This window comes from Myotis yumanensis, unplaced genomic scaffold (genome assembly GCF_028538775.1).
Source record: "Myotis yumanensis isolate MYYU_CA2020_CCGP unplaced genomic scaffold, mMyoYum1.0.hap1 SCAF_14, whole genome shotgun sequence".
NCBI classification, from domain to species: domain Eukaryota; kingdom Metazoa; phylum Chordata; class Mammalia; order Chiroptera; family Vespertilionidae; genus Myotis; species Myotis yumanensis.
Window position 1 is genome coordinate 46,183,331 of NW_027223765.1, and position 17,489 is coordinate 46,200,819.

General features: G+C 40.6%; 1 protein-coding gene across 6 annotated transcripts in view; it reads right to left on the reverse strand.

Moving 5' to 3' along the window:
- The window catches only part of FHIT (fragile histidine triad diadenosine triphosphatase), a 1,340,207-nt gene that overhangs the window by 149,699 nt on the left and 1,173,019 nt on the right, over positions 1–17,489 (reverse strand). For all 6 annotated transcript variants that reach the window (XM_070391629.1, XM_070391628.1, XM_070391627.1 and 3 more), the window contains one exon: positions 15,902–15,970. In XM_070391629.1, coding sequence (XP_070247730.1) covers positions 15,902–15,970 — 69 coding nt within the window. The remainder of the gene's footprint in view (positions 1–15,901; positions 15,971–17,489) is intronic.

Consider the following 17,489-nt stretch of genomic DNA (forward strand, 5'->3'; position numbering starts at 1 on the left):
ACAATACTTTGTGGAATGCTATGACCAGTTTTTGAGAAGCTACTGTGACTCTAGGACTGGACTTTTACTTAAAGGAATAGTAAGAAATTCACCCATCTGATGTGTTCAATTACGGGCCTGTAATGAAGCTCGGTACCCCAAGTCTATTCAGTATTTCCTTTTCAAGAGATCCCATCCCCTTCTTGTATATTCTGCCATTGTGTGTCTCTGACATTTGCTCTATCAGAGAATCACTAAATAGTTAAACGTTCTCAAATGCAGAGAGGTCTTGAGTGGACACAGTAAGTCTAAAGGATGTGAACACAATTCCTTGATTACGTGTGTGTGAGTTTGCATGTATAAAACTCTTTGTACAAAAACCAGTCTTCCTAAATTTTTAGGCTTTGAGGACATTCTTCTCTCTACCTCAAATTGGGTATGCTTAATCTGAGACTTTTAAATTAATCCTGATATTACATGCAAATCTTTAAGGTGTCTGTGTAAAGATGTATTTTTTCAGGTAGAAAGTTTCAGGCTTTTAGCAGGGTTTTCAAAGGAGTCTGTTACCCAAAACAGATCTAAAGCAAGTGAAGGTGCCTAAAATTAAAGATATTGGAAGTGTATTTAGTAAGTCTACACAAGAGCCATCTTCACAGTGCTTTTGGGGATTAGATCCAAGTCCCAGTCACTCAGGGGTGGTCACAGGTGTGTCTCAATTGCCTGCATGATTTCCCTTCCCTATTCTTTTCATATCCAACTAATTATTCTCTTAATATTTCCATCCACAAAACAAAACTCCAAAGGAATTAGAATTAATCTAATTCTAGAATTAATCTTTGAAAAGGAAAGACTATTGTCACTTTGAAAATTGTAAGTATCATTTTAATATATTTAATTTAATTTTAAGTTTGTGCCAACAATTAGTTGAAATAGTAGGGAGCTCACATTCCATCTGGTGTGTTTTCATTTTATCTCTTCTTCTCATTTTATTTAAAAAGTCAGTTGGCATGTCCATATCCTTTCTGGCCTCCGGGTAGAAATCAAAGGGTGGTTGGGAGTCCTCAGGACAGGTGGCTCTTTCTCATTTGAACTAGTTAGTGACACGGAACCACAAGTATCAGAGCTGAACCTGTGCTTAGAGGTGACCGAGATGAGACGAATGCAGCTCAGTTTGAGGACAGAGAAACTGAGCCCCAGACAAAGGGAACTGACCGAAGTCTCATTAGCTATAGAGCCAGGAGGAGAGCCTCTACAGGAGGAAAGGAGGGTGGTCACTTCCTTCCCTGACCCCCACGGCCCTTTATCGGAGCACACTGTTCACGGGACTTAGTGATTCCCATTGTTGCCATAGTTATTGTCGCTCAGTTCTTATCCACATGAGACAAGTTAAGGTTTCAAAGTAATCAATGGTGTGTCACTTCCCTCGTGACCCACTCCTGACTAAAAGGAAGGGTATTTACTGCCCAATAGTAGTCTCCTGTCCTCACCAACCTAGTTTCTAAGTGCAAAAGGCCCTGGGCCCAGTGTGAGGAAGAAATAATTCATCAGGGATAAGAAGGCTCAGTAGCTATACCTGCCATCCCCAGACTTTAAAAAAAGAGTTTCAAATTGGAGAAGGGAGAAAAAGGGAGGTAAATATGAGAGAGGGGGGGGAGAGAGAGGGAGGGGGGAAGAGAGAGAGAGAGAGAGAGGCTCTGGGGCATGTACTCTACCCTTGTCCTTCCCCCAAACCCTGGCTGAATCCTGAGATTTAGAGATACATTAGCTTCATATTTGCGGCTATAACAAAATTCCACAAGTTCAGTGGCTTCAAACAAACTAATTTGCTATCTTAAAGTTCTGCAAGTCAGAAGTCAAAAATGTGTCCAAACCTGCTAAAAGCAAGGTGATAGCAGGTCTACATTCCTTCAGAAGGCTCTAGGGGAGGGTCTATATCTTGCCTTTTCCAGCTTCTGGAACCTTCCTGCATTCCTATGCTCATGGCCCCTTCCGTCTTCAAGGCCAGCATGAACCGTGGAGCCTCTCTCGTGCTGCCTCCCTCTTCCACATTTAGGGAACCTTTTGATTATACTGGGTCGACTATAATGCAGGGAAATCTCCCTACTTAAAGTTAGCTGATTAGCAAATTTAATCCTATCTGCTGCCTTGATTCTTCTTTGCTGTGTAATATTTACAGGCTCTGAAGATTAGGATGTGGATGCCCTTAGGAGGCAAGTGTTCTGCCTTCCACAGGTGACCTGCTGGACTCCTTCCCTTTGAATTGTGGAATCCAAGATTAGAGTGGTTTGTTTTCTGCTTTCCCCACCTAGTACTCTGCTAGCACACATTTCTGCAAAGACAGTGATGAAGGGTTGTAGCGCTGATGTGTGTTCCAGAGAGTCCTGTTTCTTCTGCACACTCAGAAAAGCATGGAAGAAAGAACAGAAGGACTTCTCTCTGCCCATAAGAACGCTGAAAAGCTGGCAGAGTAAGTACCCTTACTCTGGGGTGCTTAGCCTAAGTGACCAAAGGCTCTGGACACTTCAGGGACATAGGTGATCACCATCTCCCAAAGGATTATTTATTTCCCTCAGTGTGGGTATCAGCATGGACCAGGGATATACTCAAGGACCATGTAAGGCAGACGACCTGGACACCAGATGCCCAAGAAACAACATTCAAGGATGACATCATCCCTGCCCACCCCATGTGACACGCTGCTGGGAGCAGAATGCTGACCGGAGAGGTTGTAACACAGAATGGGGTTGAATTACATGCCTGAACTGACTGAGACAGCACTGAACTCGCTGACAAAACCTAGCCTTGGGCTGATGATTGATTTGCTGTCACAGTCAAGACATTAAATTGAACTTCAGGAGTAAAAAGTATTTCATCTTTTTATAGTTAAGTTGGTGATTGTGAAACTAGTAAGTGTACAGGCTACTCAAATGAACCTCAGACCTCGTAAGAAATGACTTGGCGACTGAGAAGAAACCTGAGACAAGAAAACTGAGTGGGAAACACTAGACTGCAGAGTTTCATGTCAGTATGAATACCTATTTTTAATAATTTTTATCCTCACCTGAGGATAATGTTTTTATTTATTTGAGAGAGAGAGAGAGAGAGAGAGAGAGAGAGAGAGAGAGAGAGAAACATAATGTGAGAGAGAAACATCGACTGGTTGCCTCCTATATGTGCCCCCACTGGAAATCAAACCCACAACCTTTTGGTGTGCAGGATATGCTCCAACCAACTGAGCCACCTGGCCAAGGCAGTATTAATGCCTGTTTTAATGTATCCTTCTTGCTACCTCTAAGAGTAGGAACTTAGGAAAAATGTTATCCTGAAGAGTATTATTTCCTAACAAAGCAGAGAGTAGAAACTCCAAAAGGCCGTTCTTCTGGGTATTTCAACTTAAGTGATAGGTCACTATGACCATTTCCCATGAGGCATTTACCAAACTAAAGTCAATTTTTTCACTACATTTACCATCAACTACCAGTAAATATTGGTTTCCAACTACCAGTAAATGCTGGTCTCTACTAATGAGTGAAAAAAGAACATAGAATGTCTGCTTTTAAAAATTGACCTCTAATGTTTTCTTCAAATTACAGAATTATTGAATATCCATTGTATAAATTTTGGAAAATGCCAAAGAATATGAAGAAAGAGACAGGTGTGATATATAAGTTCATTATCCAGCCACGACCCCTTTTCATTACTAGGCACATACACATCCATTCTATTCTCTGTTTATATGCCACTCTTTCATTCAATATCATGCCCCAATACATTATGTCATTAAAATTATTTTAAAACACTCTTCCATATATATGAATATATACCTTTAGACTATACCCCTCTATTTGGAATTTAAATTATTTCCCAGGTGGATATTTTTAAAGTTAAATAGATGTTATGCACGTTTTATAGACCCACCCTCTGAGGTCATCAGACACAAGAACATGTTTGAGCCTTGAAAAGGATAAAATAGAAATATATTTTATTTTCTTGGCAGGATATTGACACAACTCCAAAATATGAAGTACAAAAGGATTGTTCTGTCTTGGATTGGTCTATTTTAGAGAGTGATGGTGGGGGCTTTCAGGGACTATTTTTCAAACTGATTTCAAGCAGATTCCAGAAATGGGTGGTGCAGGGTCTAAAGCCAGCCTTTGTGACTTGGTTCTGAAGTTACCAGCCAAACCCACTGACCTCTAGACTAAGGCCTGATATTCCAACTGTAAAATCCCATTAATTTCCCACCAGGCTTTGCTAGTTTAAAAAAAAAAAAAAAACATCGTCACCTTAAGAAGGTTAAAAATGTAAAATGCTGTTGTTACAAATAAGGTACAGTTTCATTCTTGGGAGGTGGTTTTGGCAGGAAGAAAGGTAGGTGGGGATTCAGTGTCAGGGATTCAGCTAAACAAACCTATCTGAAGAACCCAGTTCATTTATAGTGGGATGGATTGGGTGAGAGGAGGCAGAAAGAACAAAGGTGAGTAAGATACCTCTGGGAGATCAGAGAGGCAGCAAAGTGAGAGAGAACCCAGACACGATCCAGAAGGCCTGCGTATGAATCCCAGGTCTGCTCTTTCCTCTCTGTGATCGCAGAAAAGTTACTTTGTCTTTCTGGGCCTTAGTTCTCTATTGGAGGTAAACCTCACTCACCAACCCATTTTGCATTTCACTGGATACCTTCACTCATCAGCATGTTAATGTCATAATCACACCCCTTTTCTCCTCCTTTTGACAGTGTGACCAATTGATGAAAATCCTGTTCCTAACCTCTCTCATAAGTCTCATTGAGCCTTATCCCAGGTCACCAACAGATGAAACACTTTCAGGTTCCTCATGCTCTTGATTTTGAGATGAGACCAAAAAGAAGAAACTATCCCAGTGCCTCTGGGTAGGCAGGTGAATGGTAGACACATCATGTGGATGGAAAATGGCTTAACAAAACAAGGCAGACTGTCGTTTCCGGTTGCCAGAAAAGAATTGCAGCCTCAGTCTTCACATCAACTGACATGGTCAACATTACCCGAGAAGCCCCTGGATCATACATGGATTTGACCAAAATGTCCAAATTCCTCTTCAGTAACTCTGAAGAGTTTTCTAAGAAGAAACAAACTTCTTTTAAAAGAAAAAGATGCTGGAATGAGACTTGATTTCCATGCAAAGGGAATATTCTATGAGTTCCTCAGTTACTGCGAATGTAAGAAGGATTTCCAACAGGTACTGGAGCAGCTGCCCTCGAAGATACTTATGGTCCATTGAGAGTTGTAAACAAGAACTGTTTCTTTTTGAAGACAAAAAAGACAGCTATTTCCTTTAATATTTTAGTGTGTTATCATGATATGAATATACGATGAGGCATGCCACGTATTTAAGAGGTTCAGTGTGCAAAATCAGCTCAGAAAGGATGACCTAGGGGATTGTAGAGCTTGGCTGGGGTGTGTGGATGACTTCCTTGTGCTTAAAAGAAAAAAGAAAAAAACTATAAAAAGGAGTTATAATAAAGTACCTAGCTGGGACTAGTGAGTTGTACTCTTAAAGCAGAAAAAAAAATCTATCTTTGGAACATGCCAATTTCCTACACTCCAAGTCTTACATATTTAATAGTAGGTGTGTGTCTAGAACCTGTAGGGACTAGTGGAAATATAGGATGTGATGTGTGTGTGTGTGTGTGTGTGTGTCAATGTCACTAAAGTTGAACAGAGATCTGAAAACTATTTGAGACGTAGCATTGGAAGTTACCATTTCTAAGAAAATCACTTATTCACTATCTTTGGATTTTCCATAAAAATGAAGGAAAATATTTTCCACCAATCAAAGGCTTTGGAGTTAACTAGACTTTGGTATAAAGAAGCTTTGTCATGAGCTGGTCACAAGGTCTTAAGACAGATACCCTCTGTGGGTTTTAGCTTCAATTAAATGGTATTAATGTTATCTACCTTGCAAGGTTTATGAAGATTAAAGTAATGTATATATAGCACTTGTATAGAGTCCAGCTCATGTGGGCTCTCATTAAATGATAATAGTAATTTTAGTCTATTACTATTTTTCATTAGTACTCTCCATAGGAACAAATATTAAGAACTAGAAGTGCTTTTTACTGTTAACTTATTGTTTATTACTATTAACCCAATGCTCTTAGATTTGTTTCCTGCCTATTTCAAATATGGGAAACATGAAATACATTGAGACGTAGAAGCAAGTTCAACATTAAAGAACTTGTAACAAATAACTTACTTGATACATAGAATTTAGATCTATGTAGGTATATGATCCTTTTCTCTCAACTTGTTTCTCTAAATCTGGGGGGGGGGGGCGGGGCATAAAAATTCTCCACAAAGAGCTGCTTGCCAGTGAGGTAAAGCAATTTGAAAGCATTGAAAGAAAATCATAAGCCAGAACCTCTTATTTCCAAGAGAGATTTCTGCATTGTGTTTGAATGTTTAGATAGTGTCAACTGCATACTTGTGGCAGCTTAAAAGTTTAACGTCCTCACAGATTATTGACCTGCTATGTCTCTGAAGGCTGCTGGCACACAGGCATGCATCATGATGGTCACAGGTAATGACATTGAGCCTCTATGATCTCCTCTTAAGGTGTTCGGCGGATTTGGAAAACCTCCTGGTCTCCAGAGAAGGTAGCCTCTAGCTAGTCACCTATTCCAGCGTCTAACTCCTCACTCACTCCCACCAACTCCTTAGAATGCTCTCAGACATGCCCTCAGGATAATAAGATTAATACTTATATAAACCATAAAAGCTAACATTAACTAAGCATTAACTCTCCACCAGGCATTGTTCTAGGCCTTTATATATAATCAGAGGTCTGGTGCATGAATTCATGTACCAGTGGGGTCCCTTGGCCTGCCCTGTGGGATTGGGCCGAAACTGGCTTTCCGACATCCCCCGAGGGGTACTGGATTGTGAGAGGGCACAGGCCAGGCCAAGGGACCCCACCAGTGCATGATCGGGGTTAGGGAAAGACACGGGAGGTAGGCCAGCCGGGGAGGGACTGCAGGAGGGCTCCAGGGTGTGTCAGCCCATCTCGCTCAGTCCCAATAGGCCAGACCCCAGCAGCAAGCTAACCTACTGGTAGGAGCATCTTCCCCCTGGTGGTCAGTGCATGTCATAGGGACTGGTTGACTGGTTGAGTGTCTGCTCCCTGGTGGTCAGTGCATGTCATAGCGAGCAGTTGAGCAGCCTTAGCATATCATTAGCATATTACACTTTGATTGGTTGAACGACCGACCAGACACTTAGCATATTAGGCTTTTATTATATAGGATAACTCACTTAAATCTCACAACAGCCCCATCAGAATCCCCATTTTACAGATGAGAAAGTTGAGGTATATAGAAGTTTGGCAACTTGTTCAAGATTATAGAGATGAGACTGACACCAATCAATCTGGATCCAGATCCCCAAGCTTAAGTCCTACATGATATTGCCTCCAAAAGACATTTAATGGCTTTCTTTTCAAACTTAGAATAAGAAAGTTCAGCCACCTAAATAATGCTTGCTTGGGCCACTCAGAGAGCAATGGTCTACAGAAACAGTGATCAAAACTGTGGCTTGTCTGTCCTCCAAAATTCATGGGTTGTTTTGTGAGCTTCCCTGGTGAAAAAAAAGTAACCAAAAGACAAAAAATAAAAGTAATCTCCGTATAGAAGGATCGATCCTTGAAGTCATTTCATTTTTAAAGCTTCAACAGTCTTTGATCAGAGATGATAGAACTCATTCAATTGTTGGATGACTTATCTCCTGTGTTATATTATAATTTTGAAAACCAGGAAAAATTTTAGTATCCTCTGGATTTGGAGGTCCAGGGTGAAAAAACAATGAGAGGCTTTGTGTCAAATTATACTTTATGAAAACGGATGGAGCTGTTGGATATAATAAACTCTAGAATTTCACTGTCCAATTTGTTAGCCACTAGCAACATGTAGTTAATCTCAGTCAAGATGTACTGGAAATGTAAAATCCATATGAGGTTTCAAGAACATATAAAAAGAGGATGTAAATAAGTCCTTGAAAATGTTTTATGTTGGTCACATGTTAAAATGGTGATATTCTGCTTATGCTGGGTTAAAGTTACATCAATAAGATTAATTAAACCTATTTCTTTTTACTTGCTTTAATGTAGCCAATAAAATTTTTAATTATATAAGTGACTCAAATTATATTTCTATTGGGCAATGCTGCTCTAGAATACAATGTGCAAAGTATAGAGTAGGGTCACATAGATAACAGATATCACCTGAGGGTGAAAAAAGTACAACCACCTTTTGGTGCCTCAAGCTGGGACACCAAGCACCCAGCTATGTTCCCAGGGTTCTATGCACCTTATCTGAAACAGGCGACTCAGAGGCCTTGTTCTCTGCTGGTTTCTGAGAATGAGCCCTGCTTCCAAGCTAAGGGGTAGTGGGATGTATTTATAAAGGTTATTTAAAATAAATGTATCACTCCTTTGTCTAATGAATGGCTAATAATTAAAAAGCAAAAAACATTTTCAAATACTTTGGGGCTTGAGAAATGTAATCGTTTTTGTTTTCCTTTCCCCCTCTAATTATTGCTTATTTTGTTTTCCATCTTTAAAGAAAGATCAAGTCCAATGTTTGAGGCTTTTTTATTTGAATTATAATTATAATTTATATTGATAGAAAAGTGTCAATGCTTAATTCATATTTCTTCTTGCTGTATTTATCCATTTCTGCTCATAATTTACTCTGAACTTATTAATAATTTAGCTCAAAAATAATAATTTATTTATAACTCTTCTTGCTCCTATTCCCAAAACTCTCAACTCTAAATAAAATGAAGTTGGAAAATTTGCTTATGTGAGATCTAAATACTTGTCTTTAGTGGATCATAGGACCCAAAGTTACCAAATTTTTGGACACTCTTCTTAAGTAACAGCTATTAGTACTTAAGTCAAGAACCTTGAAGAAAAACCTAATTAAATGTTTTAATTATTTTTTAAAAATATACAAATGGTCCCATCTTTAATTATTGATGTTAATTAAGGTTTGATTGTAGCAGTCACTGTGAGAGGCAGGGAAGAAGACGGACCAGCAACAAGGACTTCTTGGAGCAGGCAATTCCACCTTCACTAAAGTGCACCTTATCGATGATTGCTGTGGGACATGTCTGTTTGGAGACAGAACTCACTGTGGAGGACAGATACCACTGCACACAGAGCCTTATGCAGACTATAATGACAGAGGTCCACAAGTTAGTTTGACAGAGTGGTTTTACTGTGTTACTATAGATAGACTAACACGTGGTTAACTTTTTCTTGCTTCTTTCTCACTAATAAGCAACTGGGCAAATTCAAATGACAGAGGATAGCATTTCTGGGAAAACTGACCTGGGATGGCAATTCTCAAAGCAAACTCTAGGGAACAGCTTAGAGGTAGCATCCTTTGCCTTGGGGCACAGCCTCTAGACACCTGTCCTTGCATCATCAGACACTATTCTGCTTTCCTTCACTGTTTTTCCTAGTGACCAATCATCTCACAGTTTTCACTGGAGACCACCCCCCACCATTATAGCCCTTTATGCTTCTCAACAATTCGAAAGGTGATAGACTTTCCCCAAATGTAACTAATTTAAAATGGACACTCCCTGAATTCTTATTTCTACTAGGAAAAATGGTAGAAATGATTGTTTGTCAGGTAAAGACTTCTCTGCTCATTTTGTTTCTCATGGTCAAGGGACACAGAGATTTCACTCAGTGATAGTCTCACATAGGAAATGGTAAGCCAGATGTCTATGCAGCTCACTTACCATTAAAATATGGAGCCAACGAGCATCTGAAGAATCACTCAGGGTTAAATTGCCACCACTAAATATGCATTTGTTGGTTACATCACATCCAGATTCTGAACAAGAGGTAACCAAGTTCACATTCCAAAATTCTCAAACATTCAAAAACTCATCCCTTAGTACAAGGACATCACTTAAGCCAGAAGGGGAGAAAAGTTAATTAACTATCTCACTGAAACATTCCTTCTTTTTTGGAGTGCCAACTGGGGACCCATGGACTTTAAGCCCATAGTCAAATGGTGCGTGAAAGAAATCCAAATTCAAATATTATCAGCAGTATAATAGTTCTCTCCAGCCCTCAGGGCCAAATGGCCTGCATTTTAGCAAATAGATTTTGTTCATGCATTGTGTTAAGCCAAGCAATTGTTTCCCATGACATGCTTGAACCTACAGTTGCTCTATCTATGAAATTCATGGTTGAATTTGTCCAATTGCTGATTGCTATTCCCATTTGCTCTAATAACAGTCGCTTCCTTCATCAGTAATGGGTTTTGTATACAGTGCATAATCACAACCATTCAATGTCACCCATAAGCATTTGATGAATTGTCCAACACAGTTATGTGAGTTGCTTATTTAGGCCACAGCTAGGGTAAGCCTAACAGAGTTAATAAGATGATGTACCGTGGCATTAGGCAATGGAGGTTTCCCTTCTCCATGTTAGCTGGACATGCTCTTTTACCCAAGGACCTATTTAGATCATTATTGTCATCTTCATCAACTTGTCAAGATAATGGAGGGCCCACTGAGTTCAGAGAAGGCCTCACATAAATCTCAGAAATTTAGAGAACATAGATGTAGGAATGGTTTGGGAGCAACTAATAATAAAGAATGGGCTTTATAAGAGATTCTCCTTGGAAAGGGCAGGACTTGAACTCAATTTTGAGGGAAAGAAGAGAGACTCATCCTCTGAAATGGGGAAGATAAATTAGTAAAAAAAAAAAAAAAATGTATAAAGACAAATCCAAGACAGAGAGCTAGAGGAAGAGCAGATGAAGATAAACTCGCACATAACAATCAAAGCTGTAATTAAAAGGAACAGAAGGCCCTAGCTAGTTTGGCTCAGCCAGCCTAGATAGAGCGTCAGCCAGCCTGTGGACCGAAGGGTCCTGGGTTCCATTCTGATCTAGGGCACATATCTCGGTTGCAGGCTCCTCCTTGGCCCCAGGCCCTGGTCAGGGCTCATGCAGGAGGCAACCAATTGATGTATTTCTCTCACATCAATGTTTCTCTCTGTCTTTCTGTCTCTCTTCCACTCTCTCTAAAAATTCAATGGAAAAATATCCTCCAGTGAGGATTAAAAAAAAAATAAAAAAAGGAAGAGAAGTTCTTGAGCCTGCTTTCAGCAAATCCCACATCTGTATTTGTTAGAGACAAACAAGTGTAGGTTTTGGGGTGGCCAGTTACTTATCAATTTTGACATGTGCTTACCAGATTTGCTTAGCAATCAGACAAGGTTTATAATTACTTCACCACGTCTTTCTAAGGCACCACAATTTGCAGCTGTCTGCACACTGATTTATGACAGATTCCATTCTGTCAAAGCCCCTCAGATGGCTGATATCACCACATCAGAACCTCACCCAAAGCAGCTGAGTTAGTTCAGAAAAGCGAGATGTTCTCTCCTTTCAAATTATGTTAGGACTAGTAGGGAACTTCAAGTTCTTCTGTTTCAACACCTTGTTCTTTCATGTACTCAAATATTCATTTAACAAATATTTATTGGAGACCCGCTCTATGCCAGATTAGGTTCCTCTTCTCAAGGCTTTATCGTGTAGTAAGGGATGCAGACAGTGAATAATAAAATATTTTAAGTATCATAATTAATAAAGACATAAACATAGTAATATGATAAAGTTACCACAGAGGGATGAGCTATTTTAGATGGAATGAGGTGATCAATGACAAGAACTCTTTGAGGAGGTGACACTTGAGCCAAGATTAGGAGGAAGATGTGAAGTTACATGACAGAAAAGAGAAGATGAAAGAAGTTATAGGTAAAGAAAACAACATATGCCAAGGTCCTGAGGTGGGAACAAGACTAACATATTGACAAAAGCAAAGCAATTAGAGATAATGAAAATAACAGGAGCAAGGAAGGTAGGTAGGATGCACTACTGAAGTTCAAGAACTCACCCAGGGCCATAGCATTGTAAATTAGTTACAGATCAGTCAGTGACACGCACAGTGGACTGACAGAGGGTCCTGGGAGTAGTAACATTTGAGTGGTAGAGAGAAGAGTATCTCATGAAAGAGGCAGGGATCTCAAACTCAAGTGCCTTCAGGGGTCAGGCAGGTATCATGAAGGAGTGAGGCAAGCCTTGGTAAGAGATGGAGTAGTGGGAATTGCAATGACCTAGAGAATGAGTGACATGCCTAATAGCATTCAGACTCATCAAAACCACTTGGCATGCAAACTGAAGCACATCATTAAAAAATACTTTTCAAGTAAAATAAAACATATGAGAAAACAAGCAAACCTGCACCATCAAAATCCAACTGTGAGCTGGAGGGAAAAATGGGAAGTAGACTGGGAAGGAGAAAAATCAATAGAGCATAGTCCCATGTAAGTCAAAGAAGAGTTATACCATATATTTCCATGAACTGAACAAAAAAGAGTATATCCCATTAGGCAGTAACCTAAACACTATAAGACTAATAACAAAAAAGACCCACAATATTTGCTACAGAACTTGCATAACTTAAAAATGGTGGTAATAACCAAACGGGCCAGAGTTGTAAGGTCATGAAACCCTGTGGTCCATCCAAGGACGAATCACAGCCATCCACTCTGCTTGCATGGGCCCAGGGATGGAAAGCTTCCCATGCCTCCCCTGAGGCACTGTGAGTGTTCAGACGTTGCTAGCAATTCGACCTGTTATTATATGGAGCTGATCTTCTGCAAGTCCCAGATCTTCCCCCTGGAGCCACCTGCCAGCCCTTCTGACATTTAGAAACACAGACCCTGTCATTGTCTTCCCTTCTCCAGACAAAACATCTCCACCTCCAATTACTCCCCAGATCACTTTTTCCAGACTTCACCACCCCAACCCCCTTCCTGTGAGCCTGCACTATTTTGCCACCATCCCTCTTACACAGTGCCCAGGGAGAACACACATTCCTAGCTAATTTATCACACAGGGCTTCCTCAGGCATCGCTTTCTATTTCTGCAGCAGTAGGAATACAATTACATTTTATGGAGAGCAGTCTCCTGCTCTGTTCCCCATTCCCCACCCTCCAAGCCAGTCTCAGTCTGTCTGTTGTATTTCATGGGCAGATGCATAATTTCGAGTGAGTGCTCCCTTCAGTATAAAGAACGCTGTCCCTCATCACTCCATCTTTTCTGATTAAGATCACTCAGTCCTGAGCCAATAATGCAGTGCTTCACGCTTCTCATGCCACTTTCTAGACATTATCTTATTATGTATTCAAATGGGAGAAGCATTTTCATAATAGAGGAAGAGGAACCTAAGAATTAGTGGTTAGAGGCAGAGGGGAAACTGGAAATCTGATTCTTGTGAAAAGAATATTGAATTGGAACATCCAATACTCTGGCTTTGAATCCAGGTTCTCCACTTACTCACTACTGCTAGCTTGTTGTTGTTTTATTTTAACAAAATTAAAAAGAAGAACATAAAGAAGCTACCTATTGATAAAGGCTTAGTATGTACCAAGTCCACTAATAATGTAAAGTATGTCATATAATACACATAACAATCTTTGAAGTCTATTTATTATCTTCATTTTAGAGATGTGGGAATTAAAGCACAGAGGTTAAGTGACTTGCCCAATGCCACACAATCAGTAGGTGGCAATGGGATTTGAACCCAATTCTGCTTGTCTTCAAAGTTCAATCTCTTCAAAGTCTCATACCACAATCTCCCTCAGGGAGTACTGTCTATACGACATAGGACTTACCAGTTGATTAAAAACACACCTCTCGCAGTAATTACATCTCCTGAGACGCTCCTCCAAATAGGTGGGCGGGAGGGTCATGTGTTGACTCATGGGTGGGGCTAGAGACACTGTGGGAGCTTGTGCACAAGGGCAAGGAGTAAGGGAGGGGAGGTCACACACAGCCTCTGGGTCTGACACTGTGTTTCTAACTGGGCTGAAATGTGGCCCTGCAGTTCTATCACAAGCACATTTGGAAATAAACGAGATTTTACTGTTACCATTCAGCCCCGAAAAAAAAAAGTTTTCAAGCACTTTTAATACCACTTTAGCAGCATTCACTTGTATATAAATCAGTTGCTAATTTATTCATTAAAATAGCCTGTACTTGGCAGCATTTTATTAACTTTAGTTTACGCTAATAAGATCAGTAATTGTATTTTTTTTAAATGCATCTCTTTATAATTACTCCATAATTCTGAGTTTCTTCCAATTTGACTTAAGCCCTTACCAACCTCAAACCACATTCCACAAGCAGCAAAAATGAATTTGAATTATATTACAAGATACGACTTTGGGAAAGCCCAGATTGGGAGAGACACTATTCCCATACCTAACCATGCCTTGGAATCTTCTGGGAACTTTCTTATGCCCACCTAATTACTGATTCCTCAGAGCCTCGGTAACTCACTGGCTCAGAATCTCACTGGCTCAGAATCTCTCGGGTTGGGACTTCTTGGGAATGAATCTGCAGCAATTGGCCCACCACCCAGCATCTGGGGGCCAGTGACCAGAGCATTTTCACCCTACACAGGTTTATTCCAGGCCTTGGAAAACAGGAAGCACACATAGTGAGGGATATCCCCAAAGCATACTAGTAAAACCAATCACCTCCAAGGACCCAGTGAATCCCAGAATAATGACTATAAGTCTCAATACTAACTGCTCACTTCTGGTTTCTTATTTTTAGGGTCTAGGTAGTGATTTTAACGCCCAGTTATTGCAAAGAAACCTTAAAAATACAACAACAACAAAAAGATGCATAGGTTCCATCTAACCCAGGGAAACTGGGTACTTTAGAAATCATTCTCAAAGGGCTGGAACATGAGTGTCAAATAGATGGCTAACTGGTACCTTTCTCCTATTGATACCATGGCAGACATTGCTAATCAATCACAGCATTTTCCTTGTTGCATCCAGAAATAACCTCACGGCCTTTTTAACCAAGCACTCCAGGTGCTGCTGCCATCTGATCTGCTCTTATACATGGGGAACATATTTACCCTTCACTGGCTACAATAAATAGTCAAATTGAAATTGTCTTATATTTTATACCAGCTTGATCCACCATAGGCTATGTGCCTAAATCAGGGACCTTTTATCTGCCAAGGGCCATTTGGATATTTATAACATCATTCTCGAGCCATCCAAAATTACCAACTTAAAAATTAGCCTGCTTTATTTGGTCAAACATTTAATTAACTCACCCCTAATGCCTTGACAGGGCCAGACCAAATGATTTCCAGGGCCTTATGTGGCCATGGGCCAAAGGTTCCCCACCCCTGCTCTAAATGTACAGATACCTGAAGGTGCTCATGTACATGAGATCCTAGGAGCATCGATCACCTGACTCTTGCTGAATGATCTTCGTAGTGGTTTCACATTTATACCTTTGAATGGAAGTATCTAGAAATCAGCTAACTGCTAAAATGCTGATAATATATGGGTTACACTTATATCATTCAAACCAACCTAGTTTTTGCTAATGATAATTCAAAGTTTGACTTGGAATAAATGGTATAAGGAGAGACAACTGAAGTGCGAAGTATTTAAAAATTAAATGTAGCATTTGACTAAAATAGTCACATATCAGTCCCCTTAATTTCCATTGGTTGTCATGTAGATTTTCTCCTATGGAGACACTGGAACATGTCTCCATGCAAACATTTAGCATTCTGATAAATAACAGTCAGAAATCACAAGAGTATTAAGATTTTGCTCAGTTTCATTTGAAAAAGAAATCATTATAAATTCCTTTGTCTTAAGTTGCCATAATGGCTGTTTTGGGCTATCTCACCTGTACTGCTGCTTCCCAAGTCATTGTTGGGTGGAATCCACGACCATATCTTTGCCAGTACCTATTCAGGGTGATTTCAGCACATGGACAGCGCCCGTGATCAAACAGTAAGATGAGAGCGAGCAGACCTACCTTATCATAGATGCTGTCATTCCTATGAAAGTCTCCAGCCTTCCTGGGCAGAATGTGGATGTGAACGTGCTGGAAATATACAAAGAAAGAAAAAAAAATGTGATTATCGTCCCATATATTTTCACACAACAGTGATGCCCTCGCGAAGCCCATTTACTCATGGTTCCTGCGGGATTATTGCTCAGAGGAAGATGGCGTTCTCTGGTAACTGGATGTGAAGTCTACGGAGAATAGAGGCACAGACCAAGAAGAACAACTTGGTGGCATATATGAGGCTCTGAGTGAAATGCCAGAGTGTTTTAGGGGCTCCGTGGAATTATTCATAGTTGTCAGTCTTGGTTGTATTTAGCCAGTGCTTTGAAATGACAGCATGTCTTAAAAGGTGACCACAGCGCCTCTGAAACTGACAGGAAATAAGAATTGACTAAAACAGAGAACTGCATAAGTAAAGAACAAATGAGGGAAAGTATGTTAGAATATGGGCCGAATTACAGAATCCGGCCTTCAAATAATAAACAAATAATAACGACTTAAATAATTCTTACTTATTAAACTTTTAATTATGATGGTAAGGAAACGGTGTGCTTGGCAGTGATCTCCTTTAATGCTCTGAATAAACCTGGAGGTGCAGGCCCCACAGGAACTGCAGGGTCAGCCCCAAAAGCCAGCAGGTCTCCTTCTTGCCCCGCCTTTTTCATCAGCACATACACGGACCCTGTGATGTTAATCTTTCAAACAGCCCATTTCTTTAGCCTACGGAAGTACCCAGGTAATATACATAGCAATGCAATTATGCGGAGATTGTGACTCAAGGCACACAGCACATCTATTTCAATATATTCTTCAAGGCTAAACTGCCATTTGAAAGTTTGACTTTCCAAATAGCCTCTATTGTCCCTTGGCTGAAGCTAAACCTCGTTCCTGTCCTTGAGCTGTGTTCACGTGTTTAGTGTTTATTACAACCCGCGGGGAGGAAAATGACAATGAAAAGCCTAAATGTGGAGAGGCAGACAAAGAATCAAGCCTCCTCAGTCCCTGATCATGCCCGCCCCTCCTTGATTACTGCGGTTAGGCCTAGGCCACGAAGGGCCTCTGCAGAAGGTGAGATGACGTGTCCCTGGGGCTTTGCGCACAAGGGGGAGAGATGCTATGCTGTTAAGGGAAGGCAGGGAGCAGGGTGGCCCAAAGTGAACAAAGCAGAGAACTTCGCATCAGCCCCTCAGCACACAGTCACACACAGTGACAGGTTTTCGCCAGAATATTCTCCAGGACAAAGCCAGACATGGATTCCTTGGCAACTGGGATGAGTGTACGCTTAACTCACGAAGACCATGTGAGCATTGGAGATAGGGAGAAAAGCAAACAGGGAAAAGTAAATCACAAATTTCCCATGGAACCAAATTCTTAGGAGCAAGCAGGGCCAGACAGGCCCAGGGTGAAATTTTTGAAGTCATGGCTGGTTGATTTAAAGCAAGCCCAGGAAAAAAAGCCTTCAGTCTTTACTTCCAAACCTGCTGGTATCCTTCCCTCCCTCCTTCCCTCCCTTTCCCCCATTCGTCTGTCATCTAATAGTCAGGTATCGGATCAG